Source organism: Megalops cyprinoides, chromosome 24, assembly GCF_013368585.1.
Source record: "Megalops cyprinoides isolate fMegCyp1 chromosome 24, fMegCyp1.pri, whole genome shotgun sequence".
Classification (NCBI taxonomy): domain Eukaryota; kingdom Metazoa; phylum Chordata; class Actinopteri; order Elopiformes; family Megalopidae; genus Megalops; species Megalops cyprinoides.
In genome coordinates, this window is record NC_050606.1 from 4,652,606 (window position 1) to 4,665,308 (window position 12,703).

The window sequence follows — 12,703 nt, forward strand, 5'->3', positions numbered from 1 at the left end:
ATGAGTAGGTGTATCACTAACAATCAGTTACATCCACAAGGCTACACCATTACATTACATACACAAAAAATTCAGTATCACAAAAGACAAATCACTCGAATTCATATTCCCTGGCCAGCCTAAGCAACTACAAAATACCCTTATTTCACCCAACCAATTAGAATTCAGTGAAGTGCCATGAAAACTGACAATCACACTGCAATCATTTTTGGGCAACGAGGGGTTAAAGGGTGATGAAGACAGCTGCTCTCACCTGATAGGTGGAGGTGGCATCAGAGCCGGTGTCGGTGCCCAATCGTGTAAGCTTCTCCTTCAGCTTGTGATGCGAGCGATGGCGCATGCAGTAGACCACCCCCGAGGCCACCAGCACGCCGATGATGCACACGATGGAGATGACGGTCAGGATCAGGAACTTGGTCGACTCGGCCTGGTTGTACTTGGTCGGAATCTGGTTCAGTTTGCTTTTCTGGAAGGGTAAGAAGCAGGAGATGCATGTTAGCATTAAAGAATCACGTATTTCTTGAGAACGACATTACATTATGGGCATTTAGCAGATGCTCTTCCACAACATCATGCAACCCTCAAAAATGGAAATCATAATGTTCCTAAATGGAATTATATCTCAGCTCTATTTCAGGATGTATTGATACATTTAATTTCACCGGACAGTGGTCAGTGTGTGAGTATTAGTGTTACTTTCATCAGCACAGTGTTAAAAAACATAATTCTAAGACAACCTACACAGCTCCTCTGACCTCCTTCACAAATATCAATAAACGTGTCACAAGTTTCCTCTAAAAAATAAGATAAAACACAAAATACAGAACCAAACTGATAGCTTTAGTGCTGAATGTAATTTTCCATTTATGACCAGTCTGCCACAAACACTGCAGTTCTGAAGCAAACAGCTGCAGTCAAGGGGCAAGGTTCTCTGGCTTTTAAAGTATAATATATGACACTCCCCGGTTTAATGTGAGCAATGAATAGGAACCGAGACTGTTAATGCTACATGAATTTTATTGAGAGAGCATCACTTAGACCCAGGTAATAAGCCTGCTGCTTCTTACATCATTCCCAGAGTGAACAATACCACAATAATTCACCCTCATTAGCAGTATTATAAAGGCATCTTAGCAACAATAGAAAGAAGGGTGGTAAGAATGAAAAGATGAGACCTGCAAATTGCAAACCCACCTTACACAGCTAACAGTTCCCCTTTCCACAATTATCAAAGAAATCAATAGGGGGAAGAGAGGGAGGGGGGAAAAAATGCTTTAGCTGCCACTGCTGGGCTTCACAAGACGGGCATAATTAGCAATCCGATTTCTGCCACCCTATTTTGCAGTGTTACAAAAATGAATTTCCACCACCCCTCTCCACCATTACGACTGCCTAGCTAGGCTATTCATTTTCTTGTTCTAGTAGTAATTTTATGCTGTGCATTCAACTCGCCACCTTCTATTTTGCCCCCCAAACCACCCGCCCCCCCCCCCCGCCGCCCCCCCCCCCCAAACCACACAGCCTGCACAGTGTCTCCTCTCGGAGGGTGAAGGTTCATTTTATGTCGGCGCCGTGAAGACCACCGCGCAAATATTGTTTGTCCGGGCTGTGAGGCTCGTCCCTAATTAGACCTCTCGCCTCCCCTTTGCAGAATTAGGCCTGACCCTCGCGCCCCGAGTTAATGGAAACGGGGCATCGCGGAAGCTTCAGACCCGCCCTCTCGCTCGCCGCCCTCTCACATGCGGCAGCCCCTTGGGGGGAGCAGACAGCCAATGCTAAGCTTCAGAGAACTGGTTAAAAACCTCGCCTGCCTCTGTCTCCTTTCTCAGGGCCCAAATGCTTTCATCCCACCTTTTTATCCGAGACCATGAGACAGAAAGGACCAGAAATGGCATAAAACTAAAGCCCTCTAAACTGTGAACCTTCCTCTGCTCTTAAGAAGCTTAATATATACAGAGACAATAACATGTTCCAGGTTCCAAGTGAGAACAATATATTAATATTCTATTCTATATAGATAATATACATTAATATTCTGCATAGCACTCCTGGTTTCCTGCTACAGAGCTACAAAGTAGCAGCTAAAGACGAAGATAGGCATTATTAGACGTGCTACACTGGAGTGATAATCCCCATACGAACAGAATCACTGCTATCTTTTGTTTTCTGCCCACTGCACAAAATCTATACTTTCAAGTATCCACGGCCTCAGTCTAAATCCACTATTTTCCGCGGGAGAGAGGGAAACACAAAATTCGACAGCTGTTTTTATCATTTGTACATTTGTAATATTAATCGTCAACTATTATCACGGGAATTTGCATGGTGGTTGTGAAATTTATCTTTAAAATTTGCTGCCCTTATCTGGCACATTCCCAGCACATTTTAAAAAAGAATGTACCATAAGCTGTGAGTGCAAGGTGAGTGTTTATAGCACATGTTAAAAGAGGTTCAAGGTGTAACTGTAAACAGAATTACATGTCAGCCGCAGTGTAAGTGAAACATAAAACAGTTTATGGAGAGCAGGAGCTTGTTCTAATGACAGAGCTGCGAGACCCGGTCCTTCCTCTCCCCGAATAGGCTTAGCTCTCTCTATCGAATTACATGAAAAGACCTTGATGAAAAGGAGATTGCGGTAAGCTAACCAATGTTTATAATTAACGATAACAATACAAATGCAGTTTTATTTCCTGATTGAGATTTTTTTTTTTTTTTTTAAATCTTTTACAAGCGAAGTCAGAAGCTATTAGAGGAAAATCGAGGAGAGCATACAGCTTCAGTAAATGACCAGGACTCATTACTGGAGTGTAAAATTTGGAAATGAGATGACAGTAGCCTAAAAAGAAGAGTCTGTAAAATATAAAAAGACCTGTCAGAGACATACTCAGAACATGCACCTTCTTCAATCACCTAAATCAATTTTATCATTACCTCTAGTCTATATGAAATGTAGCTGTGCACCAATACGTTGGTATGCACGTATCTGCATTTAAAGCTGTGTCTAAGGCTAATTTAGGAGGTGTTATTATAAATAGCATTAGGGAAGGAAAATAGTACGGGCAGAGCTACTGAAGAGGGAGTTTTTTTTTTTTTTTTTTGCAAATAGGAAAATGAGAGCAAACATCTGCTTCAGTGGATACAGCACTGAACACATTAACATCAATCTACAAAAACTCTTCAAAAAAGAATGAGAAGATTTCCCGCCAATCCTGGGTGTTTTACGCACACAATTACTGATGTTTGGTTTAATTATAGATGTTATGCACAGCTGCAGTTTGGAGACAGTAAAGCCACTTCTATTTGATTAATAATGCTGTTTGTCAGGTCACAGCGGAAATGGGTGAATCAGTCAAATGATGTTTAGTTTGTTATTTGTGATAACAGAAAACGTTATGGAAATAATCTACGACCCACGCAGCTGGCATCTGCAGCCCTACCCCCCCCCCCCCCCAAATATATCCCGTTTTAGAAGAAACCATGTCGATCCATGCAGAAATAATCATTTATAAACTCTTGATATCCTTTCAGTCATCTCTGAAAAAAAGGAAGAAAAAAAAAAAATCCAGAAAGCATTGTCCCACAGACTGAGGGAGGAGAGCTCCCTTTATGCCGGAGAAGTCTATTGTCCATCTGTCCAGAAGCTATTGTACTTGCAAATTTCACGTTCACGTAGGCAAACGTAATCTGACATACACATCCTCCACTAAGAGAGAATTTCAAAATGCTCTGAACACACTACTGTACAGCCTTGCTGGTATTTTTTCCCTTTCAACTCAGTAGCAACAACAAAAAACCTAAAAACCTCCAAAGGCAATTTCTCTATCTTACCGTGCAGGTAAATGTGAGCTATGTATTCATTTACTACCCATCACTTCTTATAAATTTATTTATGCGGCAGACAGGGATTCAGGGATATTCAGCATAACAAAAGAGAATAATTACAAAAATGTGTTAAAAAAAGTATATATATCACACACAAACAAACTATATATTCTACTAATTTATCACCTTCATAAAATCCATACTTAGTTGTTCAGTGATTTTCATTTTTTGGTTACACTTACTGAAATAGATAAATGAATATTTTATAAATGTATAAATGCTGCAGTATTTCACTATACATTCATTTCAGAAGATATAAAAGGATTTTTTGTGTGGAAAAATATTTTACATTTTTAAAAAGCCAGACTTCAAGTATTTTTGATAACAGGGTTTTTTTTTTTTAGAATGAACAAATAATACTCACAGACAACTGACCACCAGAATGAGAGGTACAATCTGCATTTATTTTCATGATACCTCTGAATCCATCACACGTTAAAGAAAACAAGAGATGTTAAAGCTGACTTATTTTCCAGAACTGGCTAATTTATCATTTGAAACGAGGTCAGACCTAATGTTCCTGGTATATACAATTTTTTTTTTTTATGTTACAGCTATGTCGAGACAGAGAAACTGAGAAGCATTTACTCCCTGACTGAGGGGGTATGAGGGATTACTGAAATCTACAAAAGACAAAGGGCAGATGGATTTCTGGAGCCCTGGCTTATTCAAATTATAGAGAAAGGTCAGAGACGGAGGAACCCTGTCATTTATTTGTAGAGACACAATGATCTTTCCCCCCAACCTCTGCCAGCACAATGCTTTGAAAAGTTGCCGTATCCCCCTTCTTCAACATTTAGAAAACCTTTCAGTAAACACACACACACACACACACACACACAGCCCAAAAGATTCCTGACTCAGAAATCAAAATGGCCCTTTTCAAATGACGGAACACTCAAGCTTCAAGGTACTGGGCAGATGTATCTGTTGGCAGTAGGAGGAATTCTCTGCAGCTTGGAAATATTCATTTAAAAAATCTCACTTATTTACACCCAAATCCAATTTATTTGAGTATTAAAGGATGCTTTGAATAAATACACTCTGCCATTGAAAATCGTCTCTCAAATTGTCCTTGAATATACCTATTCTGTCACTGTGCCTGAATAGCTTGTAAGGATATGCTAAAGCCTACATTTACATTCAGCTTTTAAATATGTACTGTTATTATTTTAAAATCTATGTAAGCATTTTACTTAGAAACAAGTACAATGTGTGTTTTACTGAACATAAAGGATACCATTTATACCAAGTTAAAAGAGGGAGGAAAAAAAATACACAGTAAGCATTTAATGAAAAGTCTGATTACTGGCATTGAGTTGGTAAAGTGATGTCTGCTGTCCGTTTTAGAGGTACCATTATTTAACTCAAGCAACTATAAAGTGTTCCTGAGAAAACGACTTCAAATTCTCAGTTAGAGGGAAAGGTAATACAGCTCCCTTTTTTCCTGTTCTCTTTTTAGTTAAGAAAGAAAGAAAAACTCAACAATGCAACACTAACTTAATTCACCTGTTGAAAGGGTTGCAAGCCTTAAAACAATGAACAAAATATTTGAATTAGATTCTATATCTAATTACTATATATGCATGTGCATATATGTGCAAATATACATTAATATGTATAGAATGGATACACACGCATATACAGAGAGAGCGAGCAGTGTTATTCAATCAGGACTACTACTATTGACAATGAAAATACATTAATTTAAAGCATCGGAAGGTAGGACTGTGTCACCCAAAAATTACTTTCTTATCGTTCTCCAAAGACTTTATCCGGTGCAAAAAGAGTGGATACAAAATAATGTCATACGCGGCGAGCATTTCCCGCAGTACCCCGTGCATGTAGTCAATCTACTACCGCTTCACAAGAACACAAGCCTTCAACACCCAAACTTCACATCGAACAATCTCTCCCGGGTGTGCAGTCAGAGGTCATACTCTTAAATATATTTTTAAGTACAGTTAAACTGAGAAATTCTGCGAAGGGAATAAACTTCATACATATACAGAAACATGGACTACCGGAAAACGGGCCATCTGGAGTCCCGCTTACATCTTTGAATTTTAACAGATACAGCAACAACTTAACAAATCATGCACAACATTAATTCATCACACTGTCTCTTGCTGTAATATTAACTTCTCCATGGTACCACTTACAACGGAAGCCTCCCTCTTCAGCGTGTATCTGGGTTACAGTGCACAACCACACCGCATTGCTCTACACTAGGTTATCAGTTACGAAGAAAAATAAACCGACACGAAATATAGTATTGATAATACGACGTTAACTGCTGAGCGTACTACATTACAGTAAATAGCATATTAATCAGGCTACAAAGTGTAAGCACTTTACGCGAGGTCTATACGATAACACGATAATCCTATTTAACGGTAAGACAAGCAACCTTAAGGTAATGAATCCCAGTCTATGGTACTGAAAGTCCTTGCAATTCTAGCAGTATTCCAAGGCCAGGACCACGCAATATTATGCAGCAACGAAACAGTAAAAATAACATTACACACGAGGTTGCATATATTTACCTAAATCCATATTGCGGTGCAAGAGGTTGCCCTTCCGAGATTCAGAACCTTTCTCTTATTCCAGACGGCAGCGTCCACAAACGGGCAGCGCCGGCCGCTGCAGCGCTCCAGCCTCCGCTCAATCCGAGCTCGGTGCCTAAAAGTTAGCAGCCTCCCCCAGTCACTGCGGCCGCTCGGCGTGCATTCACCGCGGGGAGAGAGCGAACAGAACGCGCCACGCTTCCCAGATCTTCCACAGTTTCTGCGGCGGGCCAGCGACTCCCTCCAGCGATCATGCGCCAGTGACAAGGAGAGACGGATTTTTTTTGTAACTACATCAAGTAGGTCTGAGCCTCTCCTTATATCCACCAACCCCCGAGTCCCTGTCTGAACCACATGTCACATCCACTGGTTGCTATAGTAATGCCTCCACATGTTGCCGACAGCGATGACTTAAGGAGGACTGACTGTTAATAAGCTTGTGGTGAGGGGGGTATGAATGGACGCTGGTTTTGTCACTCATTTGTAAAGCTGCTTGGGGTTTCTCTTTTTTTGTGAATTAGTATTTTTTCCCTTTTTTCTTGCCAGGGTACAGAGTCTGTGCTTGGTGCTAAAAGAATGGGAATTGTGCTGCGAAAAAAAAGAAAACTGGATCTTAAAAATGCATTTAAGGGTGACAAAGACGGATAACTGATTTTAAAACGGGCCTCTGGATTTTTGATTTTTTCCCCCCAGTGTTATCATGAGGTGCAATGCTCTATACGTATTTGGCCAACTCATTGAACGAATGGGCCGACTAGCAGTTAGAATGCATGTAGCAGGCGATAATGCATCTGTCACTTCTCAACTTAATCATCAATAAATTTTGCAACCACGTTTTCCCTCGCAATCAACGCATGTATAGTAATTCATGCCTATAATGTGTTACAACATGTATGCAAATCAGCAATGTGAAAACTTCTTTCTGTATATCGGAACACGATTCAGTACAATGCGTTTGCAAACTATGTATGTTACGAGACGAATTTTCCTTGAAATAAAATTGAGGCAAAGTCCCGATGCGCCAAAAACAGACCTGCAAATAATGGTGATTAGTTACGAGCGCGCAGGACCGATCTCGCGGACGGTAACAGCTGCAACAAACGGGGGTGTGGGGGGGGGCAGGATTTGAAGAATGCCAGGAGAAAGAGGGGAGAGGGAGAGAGAGAGAGAGAGAGAGAAAGAGGAGGGACACGCTGTCAAATGCAGATGACGAGTCTTGGGAGGGCTCTTCAGTTTATCTTTCCATTCAGTGCCACTCCTCCCGCTTTCTTCCATTGTTTTCTCCGCGAGACAGCTGGAGGTGGCAGGCTCAGCCAGGGGACAAAACAAGCCCTTTCAGCCAGCGCGCCGCGCCGCGCACTGACCAACACAGAGCCGCAGGACCTCCTTTCCTTCAACGGTGCCACTCACTTCAGGCCGCTACACCGTAGATTTCATACCACACGGCTCTTAAGAACTGCCAGGCTCCAGAAACCCTGTTTAGGTGTCTAAATGTATGATTATTTGATACTTTCAGTGATTGATTGACATATATTTTTCTATGCATTATTGTTAGTTTTGTATTTAATTATGGCTATTATTATTTTTACATTTTATTTATTATTACGTGTCAAATGAAATGTACCTTTAGCACCCAAGCTCACAAAATAATCATGAATTTCTGTATGCATAAACCCGCCATGTCAGATTGAGGCTGTGTTTGATTGGTGGTCACAAAGTAGTAGTTGGGTGCTTCATGAATGCATGGGGTATAAGGAACAGCCTGTAAAAGGTCTCTGTACAGTAATAATAACAATCAGTACATTCTTCGCTTCCTCTGGAGTGAATGAAAGGCTAAAAGCAAACCAGATCAAAACAACAATTTATTCTTTAATGAGTAATACGGTATCACTGGAAAGAACATTACATTCCGTGCATTTATTCCAGTGTCTCATCGTTGGCAAACATAATCAAAGAACACGCTAAAGTACTCTCCTGAAGAGACGCACCAAGGCCAGGACACTCAAAAGATACAACTCCTCTGTGATGGTTCTCCCACTGTTCGATTCACAAACAGATCTCTTCCAAATTTGTTTCTGGCAAGGACAAATGAGAGTATGAATTGTCAAAAAAACTGTATTGATTCAAGAAAGCCCAAAATCTGAACGAGGCACATCACTATGTGTCCATCTTCCCCGCTTATGCTCTTTTGATGGCTGTTGTTCTGTCTCTGAGCAATGCCAATCTGCGTTCCAAACCTGGCAAATACACCGCGAATCCATTCTTAATTCTTTAAAAAGAAATAGATGCGACTAATATACACGCATACAACAAAATTTTACAGATGAACAAGACTACATAATGGTTATACATCCAGATCTAACTATGCTCTTGTCTTGCATGTTATATGGAGACCTTTCAAAGACACTAGTTGGCTGATGCATTCTGTCATTGAACTTAGTTTATGTTTAATATTTAATTGTTGTCTGTGTACATACAATAAACCTGGAAGCCTCTGACGCAAACATATTATGTGAGTGATACACCTTCATGCATAGCTAGTTGGGAGGTCAACTCTATCTGCCCAAAGCTCATTTTCCACAGGGGGAATAGGCATTACATTACATTACATTATTGGCATTTAGCAGATGCTCTTATCAAGAGCAACTCACATAGGTTACAGTTTTTTATGATGTTATCCATTTATGCAGCTGGATATTTTCTGAGTCAATTGTGGGTTAAGTACCTTGCCCACGGGTACAGCAGCAGTGCCCCAGTGATGAACTGAACCAGCAACCTTTTGGTTACAAAAGGTCCTGTTCCTTACAGCGATGCCACACTGCCGCTGAATAGACTGAATACGCTTTAAAAGTGCTGGGCTCCAGAGCACAGGTTCCACTAAGGAGCAGTGCGGCAGGTCGACGTTAGGGTCCCACTGTGTCCCCACAAGCAGAGTGTTTCACATCGTACACTTCAATGCAGGTCTCGGGTCACTATTATCACTATTCTCACGATCATGGAACAGGTCAAGCCTCGACTTCAGCAGGAAACATACGTGCACAAGCGCACATGCATACACACACGCACACATGCACGGACACAGCCACTCTTCAGATTCAAATTCCAATCACTGCTTTGCATTTAGAACAAAATACGAAAGAGTAGCAAGGCTCGACTGAGGTACCTGGAGAACTCAAGGCTGGGCGCATTGTTTCAACACTCTTTTTCAGGGATTTCGTTATCATTTGTTCATATCACACCGTGGCTCTAACTCGGCACTGTCCCTTTCTTTGAAATGAAAAATCCTTTTCATTTCTTTTTTTTTTTTACTGTGGAAATACTGATATATTCCTGTGTCTCTCCCCTTGTTTTTCATTGCAGGCTGGTAAGCTATGAGACCATCTCAGATTCTGTAGCTCCCCTCAAAATGTTGACAGACTGATCCATTCCCTGGGTTTGTTAGCATTAGCCTCTATCCAGCTATGTTCAAACGTACCCCCAGAGTTATTTATACTTTACATTCCCAGGGGCAGGGTGACCCTTAAATGCTGCTCTAATAGGTCCCTTCTATATCTAACTGTACCATGTCCTTCTTCCTATCAGAACAACTGTATGAGTCCTTCACACTAACATCTTGACCGCAGGCTAGTTATAAAACAACTGCGAAGTAAGCAACTCAACAAATTAGCTTTCTCCCAATGTATTTTCACAGAAATAATAACAAAATCAAATATTAAAAGACTGCATCAGATTATTTTCAAAAAAAAACTTAGATGCCTCACTGTACAACCAAATAAAGAGCAAAAACAATCTCACTCAAAGTGTCAGCGTTTCCTCTTATTCTAAACACAGACTTATCTCAAGTTAACTAATATTCCTGATCCATTAATACAGTATAGTAGTCCATTTGTACATGTGTTAAATTAAGTTAATTTAGGCTTTCTTCTTAAATTACTTGAACATTTCTTTTTGACAGTCCTAGGAACTACTGAGCTTATCTCAGGTTGGTGTAAGGAATAACAAAAGAGAATTTCTTTAAATTCAATCAACATTTAAAGACAAATTACAAGCAATACTTATTAGCTCTTCGGAATACCCATTGCCAGTGTATCCAGAATGTTATAAAGTGACAGGGGTCCCCAAACTTTGGTCATCTGCTGACCCCTTTACATAATGAAAATATTTAACCATTCATAGGCAACTTGCATACCACTAAATTAGATTAACAGGTAATAACTGACATCCTTAATCTCATAGTCTTTTGGGGATTTTCTTAATGTATTCTATGTTTCAGTTAAAACAATGAATACAAAATTTAAAAATTTTACATACCACGTTACATAAATGAACACCTCAGTATTTGATAATAAAAAAAAAAAGGTCCGTATAACCATTAACACAGCGTGGTTCAACGGTAACCCTCAGAGTGCCAGTTTGATTGTGCCCTTAGGTAAGGCACTTAACCTGATATTGCTTCAGTTAACATTACAGTACATAAATGAACAACGTAAAAATTGCGGGCAATGTAAGTTTGTCTGAATAAAAGAGTCTGCTAAATAAACATACACTACAGCTCTGTAAAATCAGACTTCATAAGCCGTCACTGACAGATAAACAGATTTGTGATTTAGAAAGGTTGGGTAAATTCAATGCAACCACAATGCCAGTACCCATAAGCATGCTGTGCAGTCCAACAGGCTGTGCTGGAACAGCATGGTGCTTTAAATGTACAGGAAGAATTCCTTTCTCACTAAAGGTCATCACATCCCCCATGTGTAGGCACAGGTATCTCACTTAACAGCCTGCAATAACACTCTCCACGGGGAGACGAAAGTGTGAATGACATCTGAGAGCTCCATGCCACGTTTTCTCCCTCAACCATCCCGACCATAAGACTCATTAAACTGCACAAATAACTGCGGCTCATTAAGCCTATGTTACTGTCGCCATGAATTACTGGAGAATTATTGATCACATACATATAATAAGGCCTTGCAATCAAACAAATTTTCAAAGGCAAAAGCAATCAGGTCAGGTAAATAAGCATTCATTACAAGTGTCTTTTTGCACAAACCCCTTCACATGTGAAAAGACGACAAATCTGATCATCTGTAAATTAACTATGATGAGTAATGGATGATATATTAGATATATGTTTAGATATCTACACATTGTGTTAACATTACCTTGTTTATATTATAGCTACACAGCTCCTGTGGACTTTTGAATACACTGAATTAATGATTAATTAATAGTGCAATCAAAAGTATTACAAGAGCAAATGCAGCAATCATAGTATCAATACAAACTAAATTCCAAGGATCACAACTAAACAGCCATATGTATTTTGCATATTTTGAATAAATGTGTCCTCTATATTTTATTCATGTATATACAGAACACCTTGTGCAGAATCACTGTAGTAATTTCAACTTTGCATTCAGCACACACACACACACACACCCACAAACATAAACACACACACACATACACACACACACACACTCACACACACACACTCACACTCACACTCACACACACACGCACACCCCAAGATACTACTAATTTAATCACTCACTTAAAATGGGAAATAGATGCATGCATAAAAATATACTGCAATAATGTATTGCATTTTTGAAGTCTGCCATTGGACACTGAACTGTTTTTGTAGCCTATTCCAAGACCAGTCTGCATAATAACTAAACGCTTTTCTTTCCAGATCAGCCCTCATTACTCAGAAGGGAAAATCGGCGTTGCCTGAGTGCGAAGTTGATATTTCAGAGAGCAAACAATCAAAAGGGAACTGAGATGTAAAGGTCACTTCCCCGTAATGGCGCTGTGAACAAAAGTGCCCCCCATGCTTCATTCCGCTGTTCGTTAAGGAGGCCAGGCCGAACTTCCTGTGCAATTCACACTGGCGCACACGGGAAAGAGACCAAGAGGCCTAGCCTTCATTACAATCTAAACCCTCACTGATAAACTCAATGATGCTGCCATTGCCAAGTGCTGGAAAAAAAAGTATTGTTTTAAGTTCTTTTGACGTAGATAAGGAACAAGACAATTTATTTTTTAAACAGAATTCTGGTTTTGTACAGGTTTTATCCTTTGCTTCCTATCTAGTGAAGGTGAAGACCATGGTTCGAAGTAAAACGAAGCACTCGTTCAGTAAGTCTGCAAGAGCTTTATACTCTTCAAACACAGTCTTAACTATAAAACGCTAACATAGACCCCAGCTTCATTTGGCTATTAACATCCAATTCAGGTTTTGCTAAACT

At 40.1% G+C, this 12,703-nt stretch overlaps 1 protein-coding gene across 1 annotated transcript in view; it reads right to left on the minus strand.

Moving 5' to 3' along the window:
- LOC118771197 (receptor-type tyrosine-protein phosphatase N2-like) overlaps positions 1-12,703 on the minus strand; it is a 151,644-nt gene that overhangs the window by 33,297 nt on the left and 105,644 nt on the right. Inside the window, exon 13 of the mRNA XM_036519106.1 lies at positions 254-466. Within this exon, the coding sequence (XP_036374999.1) occupies positions 254-466 (213 nt within the window). The remainder of the gene's footprint in view (positions 1-253; positions 467-12,703) is intronic.